The 26,080-nt window shown below is 57.6% G+C and overlaps 1 protein-coding gene across 1 annotated transcript; it reads right to left on the minus strand.

Moving 5' to 3' along the window:
* Positions 1-115: 115 nt before the first annotated feature.
* On the minus strand, positions 116-26,080 carry GRAP (GRB2 related adaptor protein). The gene is made up of 5 exons (XM_047089657.1): positions 25,918-26,080; positions 16,037-16,134; positions 11,887-12,009; positions 3,308-3,476; positions 116-1,515 (listed from the first exon to the last, which is right to left on the minus strand). The coding sequence occupies exons 1-5, from the start codon at positions 25,993-25,995 to the stop codon at positions 1,330-1,332; spliced, it is 654 nt and encodes a 217-aa protein (XP_046945613.1). The 5' UTR covers positions 25,996-26,080; the 3' UTR covers positions 116-1,329.

Below are 26,080 nucleotides of genomic sequence, written 5' to 3' on the forward strand. Positions count from 1 at the left end.
ACCAGTTGAGCCGGCAAAGGAGGAGTCCTAAAAAGGTCGGGGGCGACGGACAGAAAGAAGGTGGTATTTCAAAACCAGCACAAAGCAAAGAAAATGAGGTTTCCGATCAACATCCTTATACTCATTTTCCTGTTTTTATTTTGAATACACAGGCCCAGGTCAGGAGCAGCTCGGGGCTTGAAGGGTCTCCAGACGGCCCTGGGCAGAGGGGAGCCCCCCTCCCTGGACTCCTGCCTCCCAACCCAGCTGCTCCTGGCTGCCACGAGGCCGTCCCCTCCCTCCCTCCCCGCTCCCTGCCCCTTCCACCATCAGCCTGGCATTCGAAGCACTTTCGGAGCCCCGTTTCATGCTTCCTGCTCCCCAAAGTGCCCAGGCCCTGGGCAGGGGCTAGTCAGTACCGGCTGCTGGTGGCACATTCCATGTGGACGCCCCGCCTGTGCTCAGGCCAGTGTCCCATCCCAGATGCCGTTGGACCTCAAAGTCCGGCAGTGGCCCTGGCTCCCGCCTGGCCTGTAGCTTCCCTGAGCTCCGGGAACCCCAGTCTGGGCAGAAGTTGGGCCTACACAGAGAAGGCCAGAGCAGCCAGGTCCCCCAAGTGGCTGTGCCCGGGGCCTGCCCTCGGAGCTTGTCCATCGTGTCGGGCCTATGGGAGAGGGACAGCTGCCTGTTTCTTTCATCCCTGCACTCCCCTCCCGCAGGCCCTCCCCAAAGTGTCTGTGGTGGGGTGAGGGTGTTGGACACCCAAGTGGGGCCCGAAGTCGTCAGGGGGCTGCTGAGAAGTCAGTCTCCACCTGGAGTCCGTCCATCGGTCCAGGTCAATGTGCGTGCAGTCCCCTTGCCTGTCCCTCACCGCTAAGCCACTTTCCCGGTAGCCAGAACACCTCAAGGGGCCATCCGAGGGTGGGCAGGGAGGCCCAGAAGATGGTCAGCCCCAGGTGAACCCGTCCGTCATGCTTCCTTGGGTAGAGCCCCCAAATACAAGAGCCCTGAGACCGCGGCCATTGATGGTTGGAGTGAGTGGGGCTTCTGTCCCCCTGCCCCGTGACACCATGCGGCTGGCAGGCAACAGGAAGAGGCCAGCAGGAAGCTCTGGGAGCTCCCCCTGCCTGGTGAGCACTGAACGTCGCAGCGGTCCTCGGGCACCGAGGCCCCGTCTCCATTTGTATGAAGCGGCGGGAGCCCGGGCCTGGCAGTGAGGAGGTCCACGTTCCAGTGAGGCTGAGCCCTGTGGGACCCCGGGACGGGGCGTCCACGTCCTCTCTCTGGACCTCAGTGTCTGGTGGGCGGATGGCCTGCTGGCTCTGCCCCCGCCCCGGGCCCCCACCCCGGTCACAGTTGTACCGGCTGGACGTAGCTCCGTGGGAAGAAGCCCACGCGTCCGCAGAACCGGCCCCGCCACCAGTGGGGGTCCAGGCGCTCCAGGACCTCGATGATGTCACCGCGGTGGAAGCTGAGTTGTGAGGGGTCCTGGGCCGAGAAGTCAAACTGGGCCTGGGCAAAGCAGGCCCGGGGGCCCTGTGAGGGGAGGAGGTGGTTAGTGGGGGTTTTCAGGAGGCCCCGACAAGAGAAGTGATTTGCTGTGGGTGGGAGGGCAGAGTTGAGCTTGGACTCTGTTCTCACTCCAAGTCTACGCCACCCTCTCCACAGACCAACACCACTGTCCTGGCCACAGGAACGGGCCTTAGAAGCCGTAAAGTGGTGCATAGCTAAGAACAGAGTTTACTGCTGGGCCCTTGACCGAGCTTTGAGGGAGAGGATGTCACTCAGGGCCGCTCCCAGCTCTCAGGCCTGGGTTCCTGTCCTATCTATACCCCGAGGTGACCTCGGGTAAGTCCCCACCCTCATGGGACTTAGTTTCCCCCCCTGAAAATGGCGGGCGGACAAGAGCTCTCTGCAGGCACGTCAGCCTGTCGCCGTGACGATTATACCCGGTGTCCCGGCCCTACCGGTCCCACCAGCATCTCTGTTCTGAGCCTGCGGAATCTTATCCAGGATGGGTGATAGGATCAGTGGACAGGCTGTAATTAGCGGCTCTCTGCCCAGGAAGTAGGAGGCGGCATGGTCCTAGGGGACTGAGCCATCTCTGGAGTTCTCCCACAGGGTGGGTGACCCCAGGGCCCAGGCCAGAGCGAGGCAGTGGGGGGGGGGCGGTGTGGGGAGCCCTCAGCCAGCTCCACACTGGCTCCCTCACATTCTCCAAGGGCAGACCTGGCCCACGGCGGTGAAGGGGAGAGGTTGCAGGAGGTCTGGGACAGAGGCCTGGGGGGAGGGGGGAGGGGAGGGAAGGTGGCTCAGAAGGAGAGCTCGCCACCGACCCAGCCCCAGGATCAGACTGAGGAGGCCCGGCAGCTTCCTGGCGGCCCAGAGTGCACGAATGGGGGTCTCCCGAGGCACCGTTTGGCCCTCCTGGCACATGAGAGGGGAAACTGAGGCCCAGTTGAGGAACGGACAAAGGTCACGCGTGGTGGGGGTCTAGGGACAGGCAGGACTGGAGCTTCTCTGTGGCAGTCCGTCAGCCTCCCCCCCCCAGGCTATGCTCCCTGGTTCCCCTGCAGAGCCCAGGCTCAACTGGGCCGTCCCAGGGTCCTGACCTCTAGCCCCAGGCCTTGCCGAACCCCCCTCCCAGAGGAAACCACACCGGGGCTAATAACCCTGTTGGCTGCTATCATCATTCTAATGAGAGCGAGGGCTGGTCCTAGGGGCCCCTTGATGAAAGGGCTGGCTAGCAAATTGCTGTTCTTGCGAGGACCAGTGGCGGCTGGATACCCACCCCCCACTACACACACACACACACACACACACACCCTGAGCCCAGCCAGGCCCTCACCCACGAGCGCTCACACTGCCTCCACCCCACACAAGACCAGCTCCTCGGGGCCAGAAACCCGGACTGAGCCTACCCGGTGGGTGGTCTTGGGTGCGCCTCAGTTTCCTCACCTGGGCAATGGCCAGATGAGGACCCCAGCATACTAAGCCCAGCTCAGCGGGCACGGCACCCAGTAGGCTCGGCAGGTGTCTGTACCTTCATTCATGCAAATTCACACCGAGTGCCTACTGTGACCCACGCACTGCGCCAGGAGCTGAGAACAAGCCAGACACTGGTGGCTCCGCGTCACGTCCGTTCTCTTCCTTTCCTTTCCCTCTCCGTCCCCACCCTTGCGTGTCTCACCGCAGTGCCACCAGAGTCGGAATCTAGAGCCTGGGCTGGATGCGGGGCTGCCGGTGGGGGTGGGGGGTGGCCAGACCCGGCAGGCGTCCCGGCCCCCCGCGGAGGCTCACGTGGGGGGGGGACAGGGGGGGCCCCTACCTTGAGCAGGGGCTCCTCATCCCGCAGGAAAACCTGCCGCTGCTTGGCGATGGTGGTGGTGCGGTAGAAGTCGACCAGCTCGTTCAGGGAGTTGAACTTCTCTTCCCACAGGTAGTACTTGCCCGAGGCCTCGCGCAGCACCTTGAAGTGCTGTACCTGGTCGCCGTAGCTAGCGGAGAGGGGCAGCCTCAGCGGGGCCCCGGGGCCTCCCTTCTGCCTCCCCCTGGAAGCTCGCCCCTCTCAGCCCTGGTTGAGACCCGCAGTCGGGGGGAGAAGGTGCAGGGCGGGAGGGCAGGTCGACGTGAGACCTTAGGCAGGTCACTGAACTTCTCTAAACCTCAGCTTCTGGATAATGGTAGCACCTTCCTTCTGGAAAAGGGTTCAGAAAATGCTGCCTGTGGCTAATTGGCAGCATTGAACGGGTTCCTCTCGGAGGAGGGGGTTGCCTGGGTGGCTCAGTCGGTTGAGCGTCCGACTCTTGATTTCGGCTCAGGTCGTGGGCTTACTTTCCGTGGGTTCAAGCCCCGACTCGTGCTCTGTGCTGACAGTGCAGAGCCTGCTTGGGATTCTCTGCCCTTCTTCCCCACTCGTTCTCTCTCTCTCTCTCGAAATAAATAAACTTTAAAAATAAATCAATCAATAAACGGGCTTCTCTTCTCACACCTCTTCAATATGCCCCTCAGACATGACAATCTCCCCTAGCCCCCTCCCGGCCCTCACGATCCCACGAAGAGTGAGTCCTCAGACCATGCTGACTCAGACCAAAGCCTGCAGGTGGGAGAGGAGCTCAGGTATGTCGGAAGCTTCATGTCTCTATCTGCCCCCTACCTCAAGAACCTTCTATGGCTCCCCATTGCCCTTGGGAGTAAATCTTAACACCTCGGACTCGAGATCTGGCTCTGATTACCTGCCCAGCCTCACCTCCTTCGTACGCTTCATATACTCTCTTCCCGCACGCAGCATGTCCCATATGCCAGGACAGGCCATGATGGACTGGGACCAGAGGTGGGGCCAGTGTTAGGACAATGGGCAGCACAAACAAACCATTGCAGTTCCCCTCCCTTCTGCAAGGGTGGCCGGCCCCACCACATGGTCCAGGAGGTGCAAACCGAGCCCTTTGTACGGTGGGGAAACTGAGGCCCCGAGTGCAAACCGTGACCCCCCCAGGGTCACACGCGGCAACAGAAACCGGAGCTGGGGCCACATCCAAGCTCCCACGTGTCAAGCGTCACTCTAGCATGCTCCCCTGCTGGTTCTCGTTGTACGACAATAGCAGTAATCGTAATTCTAATTGTGATACGGGGAACATCCCAGACCTTGTCAGCCCCAGTCCAGGACTGCTACTGCACCACGTTGTTCCCTGGGCTGTGATCCCCAGGAGGCCTTCCCTCTCATCCTCTGGGCCTGGCCAAAAGGCCACGGCCACCCTTCCTTGCTCCGGTCAGCTCACCTGGGCCTCTGGGCCTCGGCCTCCTCACCTGCCCAACGGGGGGCGCTGATGCACTCCCCGGAGGGGGGTTGCAGGAGGCGGGGACTCTGCTGGTGACTTCGGGGAGAACGCAGCAGAACCCCAGCTCCCCAGCAGAAAGAAGCCAGCTTAGGAACCTGCCCGTGGAAGGGCTTCCTGCCCAGGTGGCTGGTGGAGCTGAGAGCCCAGAAGGCCTGGGACCCGTGGTTCCTCCAGCGTCAGTCCTGGGGCGGGTGCGCTGCTCGGTTGAAGGTTTAAGATTAAAGACTGAAGACAATTGTTTAAGGTGAATCTATTCTGTTCGTATGTTGGGGGGGGGGTGGGTGGGCAAAGTGGGATGCCTCCCACCCTGCCCATGTTAAGGGGTCCGAACCACACAGAATCTCTCTCTCCACTCCAACATACCTCCCTTCCAAGCCTTTGCATACACAGTTTTCTCCAAATTCTTCTCGAGTCAAGCTCCTACTCATGCCTCAAAGCCCAGGTAAAATGGCCCAAACTCAGTCAGAGTCAGAGGTCTCCCTGGGTTCCTCAGCCCCTTTACGGCCTTCTTCTGACTCACTGCACATAATGGCTTGCATACTACACACGGAAAAGGCAGGGAGGCCGGAGTGGGCCCTGAGGGCTAGCCCAGCGGGGAGAGGCTAGACCCAGGGACTGGAGCGTCAAGGCCCAAGGCTTAAATGCTCATCAGGTGCTTTGTTCTTGAAACCCTCTCCTGTCCGGTCAGCTCTGAGCTGTGATTCCAGCCCTCCAGGTGTCCTGACCCTGAAATAGACCCGACACCCTCTCTAAGACACATCCAGATCTCAGGGCAGCTTAGCTCCAAGGCGAGCCAGTTCTGGGACCGGGCAAACCCGAGACAAAGCCGCTCATCAGCAAGCATTGTTCCCAGGTGACTAAGCCGCGCATGCTGTCGGCCGGCCGACATGCATGCCCGTGTTCCTGGGATGGAACTAGGGCGGGCAGGCGGACGGTGCCTCCTGCCCTGTCTGGTCTGCCACAGCCTCCCAGAGGCCACACACTCCCCTTGAGGCAGCCTCTAAGCCCTATGACTCCCTAGTGTCCGGTCCCTGCGAGATCAGGTTTTCCCCGGTCCCTAGACTTTGGCAGGGGTGTTCGGGGAGGAGTGTCTCTCCCAGCAGCGGAGTAAGGCAACCCGAAGCCGGGCAAGTGAGAAACCAGGAAACGGACCCCAAGGACTCCATGTCTGGGCCACCTGGTGCAGAGGCAGGAGGAGGAACCTGGGGTAAGGACGGCCCCTCCCCTTTGGGTAAGGGGACAGATAAGGGGGTAGTAGCTGTGAAAATGATCTCCAGGGGGCGCCCAGGTGGCTCAGTCAGTGAAGCGTCCAACTTTCGGACTTCAGCTCAGGTCCTGATCTCACGGTTCATGGGTTCGAGCCCCATGTCGGGCTCTGTGCTGACAGCTCAGAGCCTGGAGCCTGCTTCACATTCTATGTCTCCCTCTCTCTCTGACCCTTCCCTGCTTGTGATCCGTCTCTCTCTCTCTAAAATTAAAATAAACATTAAACATTAGAAAAAGAAAGAAAGAAACAAAGAAAGAAAAAGAAAATGACCTCAACCCCAACGGACCACAACTTTGAACTTTTTGGTGCTTGGAGGTTACCTTCAGTTACCAGGAAAGTTATCAGGAACAAAGCATTCCATGATCACACAGGACGATCGGTGAGCAGAGAAGAGGAGATGAGACAGGGAAGGGACAAGGGACCCAGGAATTCTAGAACCTTCCAATCTGAGAATTGGGAGAATTCTCAAATCTGGGATGCTTGCGTGTTCCAGCCCCTCACCTGTGTGTGGTGCATTGTAGGTCCTCAGTAAATGACGGGCCTTGTCCCTTCTCCCACCTGGTCCAACCTTCCTGTTCTGTAGTGAGGAGAGCGGGACCCAGAAAGGAGAGAGGCCTGCCCACAGCCAGGGGCAGCCATGTAAGCCAGGCGTGGCCCCTCCTGATCAGTGATCACGCTTGTCTGAGGCTGAGCAGGGCCACTTCCATCCGGTGACCCCAAGGACTCAGCATCTGGGGCAGTCTCCCTCTCTCTAGCCAGCTTATCTTCCAGCCTCGTGGGACCCTTGCTAGTGATCTCCCCAGGAACACCTTCCCTTTCCTCTGTGGTCTTGGCCTTAGCCATCCTTCAAGGCCCGGGTGGAGCCTTGAGGTGTTTGAGAACCCTTTAGACCCTCTGTGGACTCTCCCTCCCCCCGGCCCAGGGGAGCTGCAGGGCACATAGGGGGATCCACGTCTGACTCCAGATGACCCCCGAACTGGGCAGGGGGGATGGCTTGAGTGCAGACAGCCGTGCCCTGTGAGCCCTGCTGAGCTGGAGGCGGGAAGGGCGGCCAGGAAGGGGTCTCGACCTGGGCGAGGCCAGACGAGGGGCCATGTGGAGCTGGTCCACAACAGTGGGCAGTGCCCACGGTGTTTGTGTGAGTGTCCTGGCCTGCGTGTGCCTGGTGTCCGTGTCTCTCGTGCCTAGGGGTGTGGGGGGGAGGGGGAGGTCTCTCTCTCTCTCTCTCTGCTCCGTGAGTGCGACTGTATGTGTGAGTCCCTTTCTTTGCAGCCGTGGGTGTGTTTGTCTCTGTGTGTGACCCCCACACCCGCCCACTGTGGGCGGGGTGGGGGGAACGAGCGGCAGGGCCTGGCCTCTGGGCTGTAACAAAAGCCTCAAGGACCAACTGAGTCCTGGTGCTCGCAACAGCCTGTCCTGCCCGGCTGGTTTTTCTGGCCTGGTGGCAGCAGCAAAGGGACGGTGGCAGCAGCAAAGGGACAGGATAAACAAGGCTGGGGTAAGGTCAGGAGCCCCGGGACTGCCCCAGCTGGGGCCTGTGGGCCCTCCAGGGCAGAGGTCTGGGTGCTCACCCCCACACCGGGTGATCTCCATTAGGCATGGCCCTTCTCTAGCCTCAGAAAAGGGCTGGGGTGGAATACACGTGCCGCAGCAGACATGAAATCGAACCAAAGGGACCTTGGCAGGGACCCGTGGGTCTTTGGGACTCAGGACAGGTGGGTCTGTCAGGGCGCAGAGGGTCAATGGGCACTTGCTCCGCTCTTCCTTGCTGTGTGACCTTGGGTAAGTTACTGCACTTCTCCGAGCCCCCGTTTCCTCCCAACGGGGTTTCTGGGGATCACTTCTTCTCTGTCTTTGCCTGCAAAGTATTACACCCTCCACCTTGTGCCACCATTTCTTTCCTGCTTCCCTTTCCCAAGAGCCTTTATCATCTTCCGAGATTTTATGTAATTTGTATAACTGTTTCCTGTCTGTCACCCCAGTAGAAATGGGTGCCCGAAGGACAGGGAGCTTTGTCCCATTTTGTTCATGGCCAAATCCCAAGCACGTGGGACAAGGCCTGGCACACAGTAGGTACTCGGTGACCAGAGCAAACATACGTGCATTGACTCCAGGGCGCTTCCGGCCTGAACGGAAGCAAAATGCCTCGCTTGGGAGCGACCTGCCGTTTACGGTGGAGAAGTCCACCGCAGGCTGGCTGGGAGTGTGGGACAAAAGCGACACAGCCCAGGCACTGCGCCCCAGCCTTGGTCCCTGGCTTGCTGGCTGCCAGCTCAGACATGCCCCCGGAAGTGGTGGCAGACAGCCCTTTGTAAATTCATAAAGGGCAGTCAGCCGTGGCCGCTCTCACTCCGAGAGGCAGCCCAGGCCCATAAACCCCACCTCGGACAGCTTTATGGGGCTTGGCGTGAGCATGCGGGAGATGCCACGTGGAATGGGGTCAGAGTCCCCGAGAGCCAAGCCGATGCAGGCGGAAATGCTCTCACACCTGAACCTGCACCGCGGTCACTTTGCTGGATGGCCATCGAGTCACTGGACGTCACAACCTGGGGGTTGCTGTCTCTATGATGTAGATGAAGCCATTACAGCCAAGAGAAAGCCAGGACCTGCCCGGGGGGCACGGGAAGCGAAGTCAGGAAGAGAACTGGGTTCCCTGCCACTCTGTCACTGCCCCTTCTCTAGTAGCCCTGGGTTCGTGGAACAGGGGGGCTGGGAAGCAGTGTGGCCCTTAGAAGGTAATATAATAACTAGTATAACTTGCATTTTTGGAGCACTTATTAACTGAGGCTCAGAGGGTAATTTGCCCAGGGTTATACAGCTAGTATCAGAGCTGAGATTCTGGCTCAAAAGCCCACACTCCCAGCCATAATACGCCCTCTGAGTCTCAGTTTCCAACTCTAATCCCTGCCCTGTGATCCTCCAAGGGCCACTGAAAGGCCCCCCCGTGAGAGACAATGGACCAGGAATGGGAGGAGGACCTGGAAGGCGTGGGTCAGCTGGGATGAAACTGGGGGGTGGAGGACGCCACCTGGTGACGCTGTGCACAAACCACAGCTAGCTGAGCCCTGGAAGCTCCTTCTGGTTCTGACCTGGGGGGGGGAGAGGGGGGGGCTCGGCCAGGATGCCCTGGGGGACGTGCGGAAGGGCATGTGGTAGGATTTCTCCGAAAGATGCTCCCAGGCTTTTTCCCAGGACGTGGGTGCTGGCTCCCCTGCTCAACAACTACTTCCTAGTACTGCCTGTCTCCCCTCCTGGTCGGACTTGTTGCTATCCAAACCCACCCCTGCCCCGCCCCAACTCCGGGTCCAACAGGCTAGTCCCTGTGCCTGACATGCCTCTCCTCTCTTTGTACACCAAACTCCTACTCGGGCTTCAGGGCCCAGCTCAGATATCACCTCCTTCACCATGTGGAAAGTCTCCCCTGTCTCTGAATTGCCCGTATTTATTCATTCATCGTGGAGACCCCTGGGCCAGGCCGTGTCTACATTCCCACCACATTCCTTGGTTTGACTCCTCTATCTGTCCCACTCTGTGGTTCTCTCTCTCTCTCTCTCCCCCTCCCTCTCTCTTCTCTTCTCTCTCTCTCTCTCTCTCTCTCTCTCACACACACACACACACACACACACACACACTACACACACAGCAGCGTCTGAACCTGCACCAGCCGGGCTGCATTTACAAAGAATCGCCAGAAGAGGGCAGTGCATGGAGGTGTGATTTGATCGCAGAGGCGGGAGAGGCAGGGTGGGGGTTGGCAGGGCCACCACCTCCCCTCAGCTCCAGCTGCAGAAGCTGTCCGGCTGAGTCCCCTGTGCCCCTGCTTTGCTGGGTGATCTTGGGCTTTTGAACCGATTCCAGGAGCCCCTCGAAGCTGGACCAGCCCACCTGGTGGCGCCATTCCCAGCTGACCAGGCCCTCGGACAGCCAGCACACGGAAAATTTCCAGTTCCTGCTTTTGCACGGATCCTGGGGAGTGGAGGCTGAGCTGTGGAAGTGGGAAGTGACCCAGGGGGCACTCCAGATGCCCACGACCATCCTGGGGCGGGGGGCGGGGTGGTGGATCAGAGCTAAGAACTCACAGCATCCCCCCCACCCCCATACACATGCACACTGGCAGTGCTCCCATTAAAAAAATTTTTTTTAAAGACTTATTTATTTTGGGGAGACAGAGAGATGGCGTGCAAGCAGGAGAGGGGCAGAGAGAGAGAGAGATACAGAATTTGAAGCAGGCTCCAGGCTCTGAGCTGTCAGCACGGAGCCCAACGTGGGGCTCAAACCCACAGACTGCGAGATCATGACCTGAGCTGAAGTCGGACGCCCAACCGACTGAGCCACCCAGGCGCCTCAACAGTGCTCCCATTTTTAAGATGGGGAAATAGAGGCTCAAAGAGGGCCAGAGCCATTCCCATCCCCTGGGATAACCGGTCTGTTCCCTGGAGGTCAAGGGCGGAAGGGAAGTAAAAGGAACTGGCCGGCTGCTTGCATAGCTTGGAGGGGATCAGGTAAGTGCCGAGAACTCTCGTGATGTTGGGTCATTTTTACACACATGCCCCAGCAGCCTCCCTGTCCGTGTCTTTCTTTCTCTGCTTCTTTGGGGTTCCCCGGACCCCAGCGCCCTGTCACACTCCCCCCGCCCCGGCCCCCACATTAAACAACGAAGTGGCCCCGTGTTCATTTATCCTTTGGACAATCAAGCCATTGGCCGTGAACCAACCCAGTCCCGGGAGAACGGCCTCCTAGGGGCCACACTGCCAAGCTCCAGGGTCCACTGCTTGTTCCCTCCCTCCCGCTGGCAACCTTGCCACCCCAATACAGCGGTCAGTGACAGGAAAAGCTGGCACCGTGGGCGCCTCCCGCGGAGACCCTGACAGTCGGCATTTTGCGGGCGGCCCTGACTTCGCAGATCCACACCACTCCACACCATGTCCTCAGCCCCCTCCAGAGTCCCAGATACCGCCACCTCCGGCCTGGCTCCTCACTGGCCTCCAAGTGCTCCCGCTTACTCCCAACCATCCCTCCTCCTCATAGCAGCCGGAGGGATCTGCCAAAAAATGGCCCTAGTTGTTTCTACCTTCCAGCCTGGATTCCTCCATGGCCCTAGTTGTGGCCTTTGGGATTGGGTTCTGCGCTCCCCAGAGACTGCCACGTCAGCCCGAGGAGCTGCTGGTCACAAAGCCAGACCCTCCCATCACGGCGACCCTGCTTCAATGTCAGGCACTATTCCAATCGCTCTGAATATATTGACTCAAAAAATATATATATATATTGACTCCTATATTCCTTGCAATTACTCATTTCACATCAGAGGAAGCAGGCACAGAGAAGTTAAGTGACTTGCCCAAGGTCACACAGCCAGGAAAGGGCAGAACTAGACCTTGAACCCAAGCAGCCTGGCCCCACAGTCCCTCATCTCAATCACGGCACCATATGGTGGCACCCTGTCCCCAGCACATCCTGGACACCTGCCCTGGGTGTCTCGGTGCTTCTCCCGCCCCCAGTGGCTTCCATTACATCAAATCCTGGCATCCTTCTTCCTCCGCTCATGATGAGTCTATGATGGCTCCCTACTGCCCAGAGAATAACGTCCAGAGACCCTTTGCGCTGGCACTTGAGGCCTTGAAGGCAGCCCCGACCCCCTTTCCAAGCATATTCCCACCACTCTGGACCACACGCCGGGGTGCGTGTCATTCCCTGACGCCCCCCGCCCCAGACAGTCACCTGCTTCCAGGTTCTGGCTGTTCCTCCCTCAGGGAGACTACTCTCTCCACCCTTCTCTGCGCTCCCCCATGGGTCAGAACTCACTTCACGGAGACAGAGAACTCCCCTGGGGAGCTCTCACTCTCCCGGATCAGGAAGGCTCCCAGGTGGTTCCGCTTCATCAGAATCTCTTCGGCCAGTTGCCGGGAGATCCTGCCCGAGTACCACCTGCAGAGAGAGGGGGCGAGTGAGGGCAGTGGGGAGGCCAGGCTACCCCTTCCCCGTGTGCCGGGCGTCCAACATCGCGGATCCTCACGGCGGTCCCGAGACACAGGAGATGTGATTGCACCCATTTCACAGATGAGGAGCCCGAGGCTCAGAATCGCACAGCAACGAACCCGAGGGTACACGCCATGGCAGGCAGGAGTGGGGACCCGATCCCGGCGTTCTGGCTCCTGAGCCCAAGCCAGGCAAACATACTATGAAATGAGAAATTATGAAATGAGAAAAATCAAAATTTAGGGCGCCTCGACCTGGCCAACCCCAGCTGAGCTCTTCTGTTTTAGATGAGAGATTCTGAAAAGTGGAAAAAAAAAAAAGAAGAAGAAGAAGAAGAAGAAGAAGAAGAAGAAAAAATGGAGGGCAGAAGCACTAGCAGTTTCCCTGCACCCATTTCACAGATGCACAGACTGAGGCCGTCTGGACTTTGGCTCACAGGTCCAAGTCCCTTTTCTAGCTGACCAAATAGAACTGGGTAATGCAGAAGTGGTTGGTAGCTGCTTAGAGTCCTGCAAGACCCCCACTGCCCCTCTGCCCCCCCGTACCTGGAGGCAAAAGGCTGGGGCTCAGCTTCTCTGCCAGGCCTGCCCATCTCGCTGTGTGGCCCACGCAGGCCCGGCCTCTTTGGGCCTTGCCCACCCTTGTAGCGTCCAGGTGGTTTCCGGCTGGGCCCTTTCTTGTTCAGCTGGGGAAACTGAGGCCCAGAGCAGCCAGAGTCTCATGGTGGCACCACGGCCAACCCCGGGTGGGGTCCAGAGACTCCGTCCCTTGTCAAGCTTCCCTTCCCTCTTTCAGCAAATGTTTCCTGAGTCTGAGTTTGGCACCGGGGGCGGATGTGAGGTGGGACTTTTCCTGTTGTGTCAGGATGTTGACGAGCCCTCGAAGCCCAGAGCCAGGGCGATAGGTGGAGCGGCAGCTGGCGGTGGTGTCCCACCGCGTCCCCACCGTCCCCGCCGTCCCCGCACGGGGCTGGGCCAAATGCGAACACCAGGGTTCGGCCCCGGGGCTTTTTTCTGGCGACTAACACAGGCCTGTGTGCAGGGTGGACCGAGCCCCCGGAACATTCTCTGAGACGAGCAGGTGGACAAACACTCACCTCCCTGCCCCGATGGAACACTCTGGGGTGCCTGTGCCGCGTCCTCTCCCTCCGGTGCCCCTCCTGTCTGTCGCCGCCGTCCGCGGCCGTGTGGACAACTGGCTCCTTCCCTGCCCGCCTCCCGCTCCAAAATAAAGTTCTCGTCCTCCCACTGCGGCTCAGGTGCTGCTTCTGTGGAGCCCACACCCAGAAGCGAGGCTTAGCCTACTGCTGTCCCCAAACTGGTGGGGACCCTGAGCCCATCTCACGGTGGATTTCCTGGGAGGGGAGGCAGAGAAGACGGCTGCTGAGTGTGGGGGCTCAAGGCCACCGTCTGGAAAGCTCAGCCCGGGTCCCCGGAGTTCGGGAGGCTGAGCTGGGAGGCCGCGGCCCCCAGCAGGACACAGGTGCAGGCGCCGTGTCCCAGTGGGGCCCTGAGTGGGCGTTTCCTGAGGGCTCGGGTGTCTCCAAAGAACCCACAAAACCCCATAGGAGGCGTCAGTGTGTGGGCGGCCGTCACCCTCAAAGGCTTCGGCAACCACACCCTCTGAGGAGGCCAGCCCTGCCCCCCGTCAGGAGAAGGCAGGGCTGGTCCTCAGGTGGCTTGAAGGACGGGGTGCGGGACAAGCATTTCCCGAGGCCCCCAGAATCCAGCTGTCTCCACTGTCTGCCCTGGAGAGATTGCAGGCGCCTCGGCTGCTGTGAAATGGCTCACGCCCCTCCCCGCACAGCACTCGCTTAGGCCTGTCTGCTGCCCTCCCTGGCAAACTTCTACTGTAACTTCCAGGCCCAGCGGACCATGCCCTTCCTCTGGGAAGCCCTCCCTGACGGCTGCCGCGGGCACACGGCCGGGTGGGTGCCTCTGGGGCCCCTGGTCGGTATCACGGTTCCCCCAGGGGCTCCCCGGGCAGGCAGGGGAGACGGTGGGGGTGCTCAGGGAAGGAGTGGGGCTGGTGTAGGATGAGGCCTTCTGGGACCCCAGCCCGCCCCAGCCCTCCCCCTCCCCTCCACCCCACACCCGGGGGCCCGACGGGCTGAGTCAGATGCCGAGTTTCCCCACCGCTATTTTGGGGCCAGGGAGGGTGCTGAGGTTAGCCAAGAACACATCTGGGCATGGCCTGGCGGGTGGGTTGGGGGCCTCACCCCTGTCCCTGCTCTGTCCCGGATGTAAGTGGCTAGAACTGACCCCCAGGACCCCAAGGGCCTCAGACACGGGGACCCTCCATGGCTTCCAACAGGTGCGGTCTTGTCTCAGCCACCAGCGTCGCCCAGATGGGCCTGGCCCTGCACCGAAATCTTGGGTCAGCAAATGCGAGCTTCTCTTCAGGGCTTCTCAGCAGCTTTGTGCCTTCTGGGCTTCCGGCCTTCGCCAGGCCACTTCCTCCCCCTGGCGGTCTCTCTCTGACCCACCGGCCCACGGTGGTCACTCCTGCCTGTGTCCTCCATTGGCTTATGGATTCCCTGGGGCACCTGGCATTTCTCTCTCTCTCTCCCCTCGTGCTCTCCCTTTATTGACCGAAAGACTATAAGGCCAGAGGGACAGATATCTGCCCACAGGGCCACCGCAGGGCCTGGATGTCATAGCTGCAGCCCAGGATGTCGGCTAGAGGCAGCGGCCTCTGCGTGGGGAGGCTGGGGATGCCTGGAACCCAGGCAGGGTAGCTGGGGACGTGGGTGGGACGGGGCCTTGCCCGCACAGGAAGCCGGAGGTGGTAGCAGCTTGGAAATAACTCGAAGGCAGATAAAGAGGAAATACCCTCCAGTTCCCACCCCTGACCCTGCACTGCCCTCCCCTGCTAACTCACCGTCACACACACCTCATGGCTTCCAGTCTGTCCCCTCCAGCCTGCATGGCCCCGTCACACGCCTCCACCTGTGACAGGGTCCCTCCCCTGCTCAGCCATCGCCACGCTCCCCACCACCGTGAGCCTGGCATCTGAGGCCCTCCTGCCACGGGCTCTTCCTCATTGTCCTCTCTGTCCCCTCTTCCAGGAATGCCTTCCTGTTCTGCTGCTTAGCTAACTCCTACACACCCTTCAAAACCCCATTCGTTGTCACCTCTTCTGAGGAGCCTTCCCCAGTTACCTCAATGCTGACGGCCTTCCCATCTCGTGCTTTCTTTATGACCTGTCGCTCCCACAGGATGGGGCTGCTCCGACCCCAGCGTCTCATCATGTGTCTCTGGCATCACCCAGCTAGGCCCCCTGGGGCTGCGGCTAGTGTTTGATGAGTGACTGAGTGAGGGGCCTACCTCCACCCTCATCTCAGGCATATCCAGTCGGTTTTTCATAGGTTCTCGGCCACTTGGGCCTGTTCTGGGGCCGGGGTCGGCCCCGGCCCTTCTCAGGGCAGCGGCGTGGGAGGAGGCCACCTGCTGAGGGCGTGCCGGGAGCTTCCCTGGGCCAGCAGGTCCCAGGTCCCAGGATGCCTGGCCCCACACATGACACCCACTCTTAAAGAGAGCTCTAGCATCCTCTGCAGATTGAAGCCTCGGCCCTTCTTGTATCACAGGTAAGGAAACTGAGGCATAGAGACAGCAGGACCTGCCAGAGACCCCACCGCAGCCAGTGGCCCAGCTGGCTGAGAGCCCGGGGCCCTGTCCCCTTCAGCACTCTCCTGGGCGTTCTCTGGTGTTCCAGGCCCTCAGGGGCGTGGCCTGGGCTGGCCCTGACCCTGCCACCACTTTGGTCCTCACATCTCTGTCCTCTGCCCCTGCTCAGCATAGACACTGATGACTAGAAGCCAGGGGCGTGCTTAAGGGGTGCCCTTCGGGCAGCTCGGCTCGGCCTGGGCCAGGCCAGGTGAGGACACTTGACTGCAGGGGCTGGGGCCGCCTTGAGGGTAGGGCCGGGGCAGGGGGCGGCGGGGGGGGGGGGGGGGGGGGGTGTGGCAGCCACTCACGGGTGGGGCTTGACGCGGATGTAGTTCTTGGGAATAAAGCCCTCAGCACCTCGCAGCTCAGCCTTGTACCAGTTCTGATCATCTTCCATGTTCAGGATCTGCGGGCGGGAGGGACAACGGTCACTTGCTTACCGAAGAGGCACGGCTGCCACCAGCTGAGGTCTCGCCGCTCAAGGACCCCAGGTGGGCATCACCCATGCCAGCCCAGGACCCACTTCACAGGGGAGGGTTGGGGACCTGCCCCAGTTCACGAGGGCCGTGTCTGATTTCAGGGCCCGGGACAGCCTGTCCCCAAGAGGGTCACAGACTCCCCAGGTTGGACAGCTGCGGACCCAGTGAGGTTTTGGTCAGTGCGTTGAACTTTAGGGGGGCCGGAGCTGGACTCCCAGGCAGATCTGGGGGGGCAGATCTGGGGTGCCTCAGTTCCTGAGCTGTGCCCCTGAACGTGGGGTTTCTGCAGCATTTGCATGCCGTGCACCGAGCCATGTGGTGAAGGTCAGAGGGACCCTGGAAGGTCGGGGAGCCCCAGCCTGAGCTCAGCACCTACTGGTGGTCACCTGGGGTCACTTACACTTAAACAACCCTTATAATCTGAGTTCAGGGGTGACAAGGCAGGGTGGTGGGGATTCAGGCACCAGAGAGCAAAATAAAGGAGGTCTTTGGGCTAAGATGTGGCCGAGGCCTGGCCTGCCCAGGTCACATGGGCTCCTTGTCCATGGCGTGAGATCTCTGCAGCCCCACAGGTGGGTCGAGAGGAACTGAAACAGCCCGAGTCGGGCTGGTAGTTGCAGTGGATGAGCAACCAAGCGGCCGCAGGGAGGAACAGTATGTACAGAATGAATCTTGGGGCCCCTTCCTCCTTTCCCCGGAGCAAGCCTTCCGTGGGACAGCTCATCACCAAAGGCTATTTCACAGATGGGGACACCGAGGCCCAGAGGTGGGAGGCGAGCAAGGCCACCCAGCAGCGGGGAGGCAGAGCCCATACAGCAAGCCAGGACTCTGGGGCCTAGGGTTCCTGGCTCAGCTGGTCTGGGGGGACCCTGGCCCACTGGTTGTTACCTCCACTCTACCTCCCACTTGTGTCTGGACCCAAGGCCAAGGGGGCATCTGTCCTGTCAGTCCTGGAGCAGATGCACACATCGGCTCAATCCTAGTGGGTATTTGTTGACAGAAAAAAAAAAAAAAATCAGATATAGAGGAGCATGCTACTATGGGGGCATTGCAGGTGCAAAGGGCCGGGGGCAGGCAGACGCAAGGGCATCAACTTAGTTCCATTTTGCCAGGAAGAGCTGGGATTTGCTGCCTTGGGCCCAGGCCGTGCAGGCAGGCACCCCCTTGTCTGTCTGCCAGGCCCCGTTGACTCCTTCCTTCCTGAGTCTGTAGCCTGGGCAAGGTCAGCAGCCCCGGGGACAGACGGAAAGCAGGTGGCTGACTCAGGAAAACTTTTGCTGAAAACAAAACTAAAATAATTCCCCAACTTAATGGGAGAATTAAAGCCTGTGGGCTGTCTTCCATGGCCACAGATTCAAGGAAGATGCCCTGGAGCCTGGGGCTGGGCTACTCCGTCTGCTTCCGACTCTCTCTCTAGTCTTGGCATCAGTTTTCTCATCTGTGATGTTCTCATTAGCTACATTAGCTGAATTCTTTTTTTTTTAAGTTAATTTATTTATTTTGAGAGAGAGAGAGAGAGTGCATGCGAGGGAGGGGCAGAGAGAGAGAGAGGGAGAGAGAGAATCCCAAGCCAGGGACAGCACAGAGCCTGATGCGGGGCTCAGACTCACGAACCACGGGATCATGACCCGAGCCGAAATCAAGAATTGGACCCTTAGGCGACCGAGCCACCCAGGTGCCCCAGGTTGGCTGAATTCTTACCGTTAAAATTGTTCAAAAGCTACAGACCCTCTGGGCCATGAAAACTGACACCAAGGAGACAGATCAGCTCCTCCCTGGTGAAATTCACACCTTGGCTTGCCCCCGGCCTTTACCCCCATGGGTGCCCTCCACCCAGGACACTGTCCTACCCCAAGGCCCCCAGCCAGGGAATTCACTCATCAGTTATTTCCTGAGCACCTGCTGTGTGCCAGATACCATGCAAAGTCCTAGAGAGACAGCAGGGAACAAGCTTACATTGTGGGCAGAGGCAGACAATAAAGAAGGAAGGAAACAACTGAACAGGTAACTTAAACTAGTGGCAGGTTCTCCGAAATAGATCGAGGATGTCTGGTTGAGGGCAGGCAGATTGTCAACAGGGGACAGATGGGGTGGTCCAGAAAACCCTCCCTGAAGAGGTGATATGCGAACTGAGACCCCAGTTACAGGAAGGAACAGGAGGTGAGAAAATGCGGGGAACGGTGTCCAAGTCAGAGGGAACAGCCAGTGCAGGGGGCCCTGAGGTGGTAGCAAGCCCTGCTCTCGGAACCGAGAAGAGTCCAGAGGGTCTGAAGTTGACTCAGGAGGGCAGAACTGTGAGGAGAAGTGGGGAAGGCCAGCCAGGCAAGAGCACGTAGGGCTTGTATGCCATGGGAAGCTGTTCAGATTTTCCTTTAAAAGCCAAGAAAAGGGGCGCCCAGGTGGCTCAGTCCTTTAAGCATCCAACTCTTGATTTTGGCTCAGGTCATGACCTCACCGTCTGTGGGATGGAGCCCCACGTCGGGCTCTGTGCTGACAGTGCGGAGCCTGCTTGGGATTCTCTCTCTCTCTCTCTCTCTCTCTCTCTCTCTCTCTGTCTGCCCCTCTCCTGCTCATGCTCTCACTCTTTCTCTCAAAATAAATAAATTTAAACTTAAAAAAAAAATAAATAAAAGCCAAGAGAAGCCAGGGAGGGGCAGCAGGGAAGGCTCAGGCTCTGAGTTACGGCCACCGTGTGGAGACTGGGGAGGCTAGGAGCAGAGGCAGGTGGGGCAGTGAGGAGCTTGTGCACCTGCCCGGGGTCGGGGGAGGCCTGGAGGAGGAGGACAGTCGGGGAGGGGGTGTGGAGAGGCGGTCAGGTTCCGGATAGGTTTCGGCAGAGTCGCTGACAGGACTCAACGACCGGCCGGGTACGAGACAGTTGGGGAGCGGCCGGGACGACTCGAGGGGGTTGGGCCGAGTGTTGGCAGGCTGCCATGGGAATGGCTGTCAGGGAGCAGGTTAGAGGGCTCAGGGTTGACGGCATTGGGTCCGAGGTGCCATCGACCTTGTCTCTGGAGATGCCGAGGAGGCTGTGGGCTCCCCGAGTCTGGGTCTCGGGGGCCGGGTCATCCGTGGAGAGATGGGGGTGAAGCCACCACCCGGGCCCCCTCCTTCAGCTGGGAACAGCGGGGTCCTGTGCACCCGGACGTGCCCAGCCTCCCGGGGAGGATGCTTTGTTCCAGGAAGTGATGTCTGGGGCCGTGTGTCCAGTGTGGGTCTATGTGCCACCCAGGTCTCTTCCAAGACCGGAGCTCAGACGTTCTCACCTCGGGCTCCCAGAGGCTGGAATCTGCCTGTGGGCACTTCTGGGACAGGGCCCGGCCCTCAGGGGCGCTCAGGAAGCACCGGGTGGAAGGATGAACGGGATGGCTCCAGGAGCTGCACCCCGGGAGAAGGGGGCACACAGGGTGACATCGTGCTCACGATTTTACAGTTGCACAGAGGGAGGGCTCCCCAAGAGTGAGGGGGGTGAGGCACCTCGGGAGCAAAACTTAAGGGGGCCCCAAGAAATGCGGGAATCGGGGTAAAGAATGTTTTAAGACAGTATGTTAAAAAAAATAAAAGCCAGGCAGAAACTCTGAGTATGTTCGTTAGTTAATAACGTAGCCACATCAGCCCATTAAGGTAAAAATTGCATGGTGGTTGTAGGTTTCTGCAACTTCAAGATTTGTTGTCGCAGAGCCTCACGGGGGGCTTGAACTCCTGAACTGTGAGAGCATTACCTGAGCCCAAACCGAGAGTCAGACACTTAACTGACGGAGCCACTCAGGCACCTAAGGTCAAGGTGGCTGCCAGAGCATGTCCTCCTTTCCCAGAAGTGCCCTCCGTGTCATACCCCGCGGGCTGCCCTTTATACCATCCGTGGGCTCTGGGCCACCCCCACCTTCTCCACCCTGGTGGCCTCTGGGACCTCACCCTCCACCTCCACCATCTGGAAAGATGATCTGAGCATCTATGCAAGTCAGAAGCAACCTCCATCCACCTCCAGCCTTTATGAGACCCAGGACGTGACGCAGCTCCCGTGGGGACATCAGTTGTGTCTCTACCAGGGATGCAGAGAAAGACAAGGTAGACACACGAATGCAGCCACACAAGTGCTCATCCAAGGCCACAGATATATTGTAGAAGACAAAATACATAGAGGAGAACAGACTATCCCGTTGCAATAACTCAAAATCACTTGGACATAGAGGACAGTCAGTCTGAAATTTGAAATGGACAGCGAACCATTACAAACCAGCTGTGGTTATTATATATTTAGAGATGGTGTCTAATCTGCCCCCTGCCCACCCTGTCCCCTCCACTTTGTCCTTTCTGGTGTCCCCTAATACACTTTGTCACAGTTGTGGGGGAAAAAATGGCATGGTGCTAATAATGTAAGATGTTACGGATAGGGAGGGATGGGCCCAGATGCCACCGTACTGTCTCCTTGATTTTTGTGTAAATCTGAAGCTGTTCTGGGGGGTCCTGGGTGGCTCAGCCGGTTAAGCACCAACTTCAGCTCAGGTCATGATCTCCCGGTTCGTGAGTTCGAGCCCCGCATCCGGTTCTGTGCTATCAGCGCAAAGCCGGCTTCAGATCCTCTCTCTGCCTCTCCCGGCCCCCGCCTCTCGCTCTCAAAAATAAATAAACATTAAAAGAAAAAAAAAAGAAAAGAAAACTTCTAAGGAGCGCCTGGGTGGCTCAGTCGGTTAAGCGTCCGACTTTGACTCAAGTCGTGATCTCATAGTTTGTGAGTTCGAGTGCTGTGTGGGGCTCTGTGCTGACAGCTCAGAGCCTGGAACCTGTTTCACATTGTGTCTCCCTCTCTCTCTGCTCCCTCACCAGCTCTGTCTCTGGCTCCCTCTGTCTCTCAAAAATGAATAAATGTTAAGAAATTTCTTTAAAAAGAAAAAATTTCTATGTTTCCGATTCTGTGTCTCCCTCTCTCTCTGCCCCTCCCCCGTTCATGCTCTGTCTCTCTCTGTCCCAAAAATAAATAAACGTTGAAAAAAAAAATTTTTAAAAAAAGGGGCGCCTGGGTGGCGCAGTCGGTTAGGCGTCCGACTTCAGCCAGGTCACGATCTCGCGGTCCGTGAGTTCGAGCCCCGCATCGGGCTCTGGGCTGATGGCTCAGAGCCTGGAGCCTGTTTCCGATTCTATGTCTCCCTCTCTCTCTGCCCCTCCCCCGTTCATGCTCTGTCTCTCTCTGTCCCAAAAATAAATAAACGTTGAAAAAAAAAAAATTTAGGGGCGCCTGGGTGGCGCAGTCGGTTAAGCGTCCGACTTCAGCCAGGTCACGATCTCGCGGTCTGGGAGTTCGAGCCCCGCGTCAGGCTCTGGGCTGACGGCTCAGAGCCTGGAGCCTGCTTCCGATTCTGTGTCTCTCTCTCTCTCTCTGCCCCTCCCCCGTTCATGCTCTGTCTCTCCCTGTCCCAAAAATAAATAAACGTTGAAAAAAAAAAATTAAAAAAAAAAAAAATTTAAAGAAAAAATTTCTGGGGGTGCCTGGGTGGCTCAGTCGGTTAGGAGTCTGACTGTTGGTTTCAGCTCAGGTCATGATCTCACGGTTTGTGGGTTCGAGCCCCGCACCGGGCTCCGTGCTAATGGTGTGGAGCCTGGAGCCTGCTTCAGATTCCATGTCTCCCTCTCTCTCTGCCCTTCCCCGGCTAGCGCTCTGTCTCTCAAAAATAAATTAACGTTAAAAAGTAAAAAAAACAAAAAACAAAAAAACCTTCTGAAAAATAAAGTCTGTTTAAAAGCTAACGCAAAAATAAATAAAAAACCAACAAAATAAAGCTAATACAAAAAAAAAAAATCCATCCAAATCCGAAATAAAGGCAGGATGTGACCTTGCACCTGCACGACCGTGAACGTGCTATCCCACCGCCTCAGCTGGCCCTCGAAGGAATGCTTGCTCGTTGCAGAACATGTGAGATGTGCAGAAAAAGTAAAGGAAAATGTGAATAGCTCCTGGCCCACCACCCCGAACCGACAACTGCTAGCTTATCAGGTCATTTCTTTCCAGTCTTTTTTTTTTCTAGGCACAAATCCAGTGCCCAGAAAACTGTCCGTTTTCCCCTCCACAAAATGAACATCCACTGATTATCTGTGTAGAGGTGACCCTCTGTCTGTGTGGATAGGGTTGCATCCTGCCTTTCGCCACTGAATGCTGAATTAGGAGCTTTTTTATGGCATGAAACACCCTCCCCAAAGAGCATTTTCGGGACTGTGTAATATTTGGCACTAAGCCGGTAATGCAGGTTAATTTCACACTGCAGACGCTTTTGCCAAAGTGCCCCACCTCTCACCTGCTCTATTTTTCCCTATACACCTTCTCCATCTGACAAACTGTGTTTTGCTTATTTATCTGGTTTGTGGCCCACGCCTGCCACCAGAATACCAGCTGTGTGAGCAGCGACTGCGCCCGTTTTCTCCTTGCTGAGTCTCCAGGGCGGAGAATGGGACCAGGGACACACTGAGTGCTCCCTGAGTCCTTCATGAGAGAACACACATACATCTCTGATTACATCTCGGGTTCCCAGAGGCAGAATTTCTGGCTCACACACATGGATATTGTTACGGGTTTTTATATGTTTCCCAAGTTCCCATCAAAATGATCGTCACTTTACCTGTCCACCTCCCACATGTAAAAGTGCATGTTTTTTCGCATCCTCAACAAACTTGGAGATTCTTTTTAAAATAAAAGTTCACTGGTCTGGCAAATGGGGAACGATTACTTGGTTTAAGGCGCATGTCCTTTGTTTTTGGTGAAACTGGGCACTTACTTGCTTACGTTGCTTCTTCGGCAATTTTCCCATTCATATCCTTTGCCCATTTTTCTATTATGCTGTTTGTGATTTTGTCTTGTTGATTTATAAGAGCTCTTTACATATTAAGGACATTAATATCTTGTCTTTTTTTTTTTTTTAGGTTAAGCCACCTTCATTTCTTACTTAGTGGACTGCAAGAGCCCCTTTCTGCTTCCATTCCTGTCCCCTCTGTTATCTTTTCAAAACGTAAACTCGATCCAGTCTTTGTCCCTACTGAAAACTCTTCCGTGAGTATGCCTCAAATTTGGAATGAAATACAAATCCTTCACAGGTCCTAATTCCTGCTTACCTCCCAACATCACCCTTACCCTGTGATTCCCTTCCCTCATTGCACTTCAGCCACAGACCTTTCTTTCAACTCTTCAAACACACTGACACGGTCCTGCCTCAGGGCCTTTGCACCAGCTGTTCCCTCCCACCTGCTGCTCTCTTCCCCCGGCTCTTTGCATGGCTGGTTCCAACTCATCCTTCAGGTCTCAGCTAAGGTGTTACCTCTTTTTTTTTTTTTTTGTAAGTTCTATGCCCAATGTGGGGCTCCAACTCATGACCTGAGATCAAGAATCTCATGTTCTGTTGACTGAGCCAGCCGGGCACCCCTAGATGTTACCTCTTTTGAGAGACTGTCCTGACGACCCCACCTAAAGCTGTCCCATTGTCCCCTCCCACCCACTGGCCCTCTGCATTTCATCTCCCTGGGTTGATTTCTTCAATCCATTTATCACCTCCTGGTGTCGCTCACTCTCTGGAATGTCAGCTCCAGGAGGGCAGGGACTTTGCCTTGTTCCATTGCTATACCCTTAGCACTTAGGACAATGCCTGGCACAGAGTATGTGCTCCATAGCTTGACAAGTGTTTGTGGAAGGAAGGAAGGAAGGAAGGAAGGAAGGAAGGAAGGAAGGGGAGAAAAGGCCACTCTTCCCATTGCCTGGCATTCCTCCATCGTTCTTTGAGCTTGAAAGGTCCCCTCGTCAGTCTCTGTGGACATGAGGTATGCCCAAGTTTCAGCTAACGCTTTAATCCTTCCTTCCTTCTTCCCTGCAACATTCCCCATGTCTTACCAAGAGGCTACTGCATGCCAGGCACTGTTTCACGTCCTGGTGCCCTGGTGTGGTCCCTGTCCTCATGAGCTCACTCGCTCCTGCCTTAGCCAGCACTTTTGGTAAAAGAAACACACCAGGTGTCGGCTGACGCTTTAGCAGAAGTTAGCGGGGAAGCTTGACTAACATGGGGGTGGGGGTCGCGGGCACAGGAATCTGGGAGGAAAGTGGAGATTTCACAGCCTTTGCTGCGGTCGCTTGGGGGACGCCCACTGATCCCCATCCACCACTGGCTGGTCACTCTGAGCCTCAACTGGAGCCCAGCACCCACCTCATTCCTATTTCCTCCCTGTCCTGCTCCCCTCCAAGCCCTACGTCTGGGTCTACAGACCCCAAACTGCTCTCAGATTGGTAAGATCTCTCAACTAGACATGATTCTCACCAAAGGTCTCATACCCTGGCTATAGGTGGTGCTGGTGCTAAGCCTGCCCCCGTCCCCACATGGCCACGTGTCCCCGGGGCCCCCAGCCGGCACCTCAGGTGGACCTGAGCGCAGGCATCCCAGCATAGAGAGGAAGGGAGCCCCCTAAGGGGACACTGTTCCTCTTGGGGAGCGTCATGAGCTCCCCAAACCCCAGCCCAGACCCACGGGGACAGAATGAAGTTTCCAGGGGCAAAGGACGTAGGTGCACCCCACATTTGGCCCCATGTCGAGCAAGTCGTGTCACCTCCCTGTGCCTCAGTTTAGTCACCTGTGAAAGGGGGCACTGATTCTCCCCACCTCGGCAGCTTAACTGGGACGTTAGTGTGCATTGCTGAGCTCGGGACCTGGCTCTGGTGGGGTGTCAGCAAATGGCCGTTCCTGTCCCCTCCTCTTGTGCTTGAAGCTTGGGGCCAAGAGCGGGGCCCAGCAGGGTGGAGAGACACCCCGTCTAATGGCCGCTGCTCCAGTGTGGAGACTGAGGCCCAGGGAGGGGGCAGTGACTTCCTTAACATACGTCAGCGGCACTCCAGTGCCTAAATCTTGGCATGGCCGCTTCTGAATCTGGCCCCTGACCTCTGCTTGGATATGCAGACTTATAAGCAGGGACGTTGCCAGAGACAGCGCCCACAAACCCGTCGGCCCGGACCACCCTAGAAGGCTGCGATGTGCATCAAAAAGGGGAACCTGGGTTGGCTCAGTCGGTTGTCTGTCTGCCTCCTGATTTTGGCTCAAGTCATGATCCCAGGGTTGTGGAATGGAGCCTGCTTAAGATTTTCTCTCTCTCTCTCTCTCTCTATCCCTCTGCCCCTCTCCCCTGCTCGCACACGTGCTCTCTCGCTCTCTCTAAAATAAAAAATAAACAATAAAAACTAAAAACAGAAAAGGGGGGCAGACAAGGAGACACAAGTTGTGGTAGGATTCTCCTTTCCCTTTTCTCCACACTGCTGGGAAGCTCATTCTTACACTTCGGGCACATTTCTTTCAGCCCCAGGAGGTTAGTGTGCCCACGTGATTCTTTCCCAAGAGCTTTTCTGTCCTTCCTTCCCTCCCTCCCTCCTTTCAACTGTCTTTTCAAATTCTTCGCCCGGAAAACTGGGTGTTGAACCAACCCCTGCCAGGCACTATGGTAACGTCTCCTTGAACCCTCACAACAGCCCCCAAAGGACGGGTCCTAATTAATTATCCCCCCATTTCCTAGATGAGGAAACTGAGGCTCAGAGGAAGCAAGTGGCTCGTCCAGAATCACAGTAACTGGAGAAGCTGGGCCCGTCCTCCTCTAGAAGCTGGACTCTGTTTGGGGGGCTGTCCTGGGCCCTCATTCTTAACCGCCCCCCCCATTCCATGTGTGACCAACTCGGCGCATCCCAGCCACCCTACCTTGAGCGTGTCCCCCTTGTTGAAGGCCAGCTCATCACTCTCCGTGGCCTGGAAGCTGTACAGGGCCACGGACTCCATCCCGCTGTCCCCAGGCCCCGGCAGCTGGGCTCAGAGCAGGGTCAGAGCTTCCTGCTTCCTCTGCAGTCGAGGACCCGTCTTCCTT

The sequence above is a fragment of the Lynx rufus genome, unplaced genomic scaffold, assembly GCF_022079265.1.
Source record: "Lynx rufus isolate CCGP_SWC_20201006 ecotype Redwood Valley unplaced genomic scaffold, mLynRuf1.p SCAF_28, whole genome shotgun sequence".
NCBI classification, from domain to species: Eukaryota; Metazoa; Chordata; class Mammalia; order Carnivora; family Felidae; genus Lynx; species Lynx rufus.

Excerpts from the sequence above, each read along its gene's own strand:
- GRAP (XM_047089657.1), bottom strand. The coding sequence starts at position 25,995 with ATGGAGTCCGTGGCCCTGTACAGCTTCCAGGCCACGGAGAGTGATGAG. Across the intron at positions 16,135-25,917 it reads ACAAGGGGGACACGCTCAAG|ATCCTGAACATGGAAGATGA; the intron begins GTAGGGTGGCTG and ends TCCCGCCCGCAG. Across the intron at positions 12,010-16,036 it reads ATCCGCGTCAAGCCCCACCC|GTGGTACTCGGGCAGGATCT; the intron begins GTGAGTGGCTGC and ends CTCTCTCTGCAG.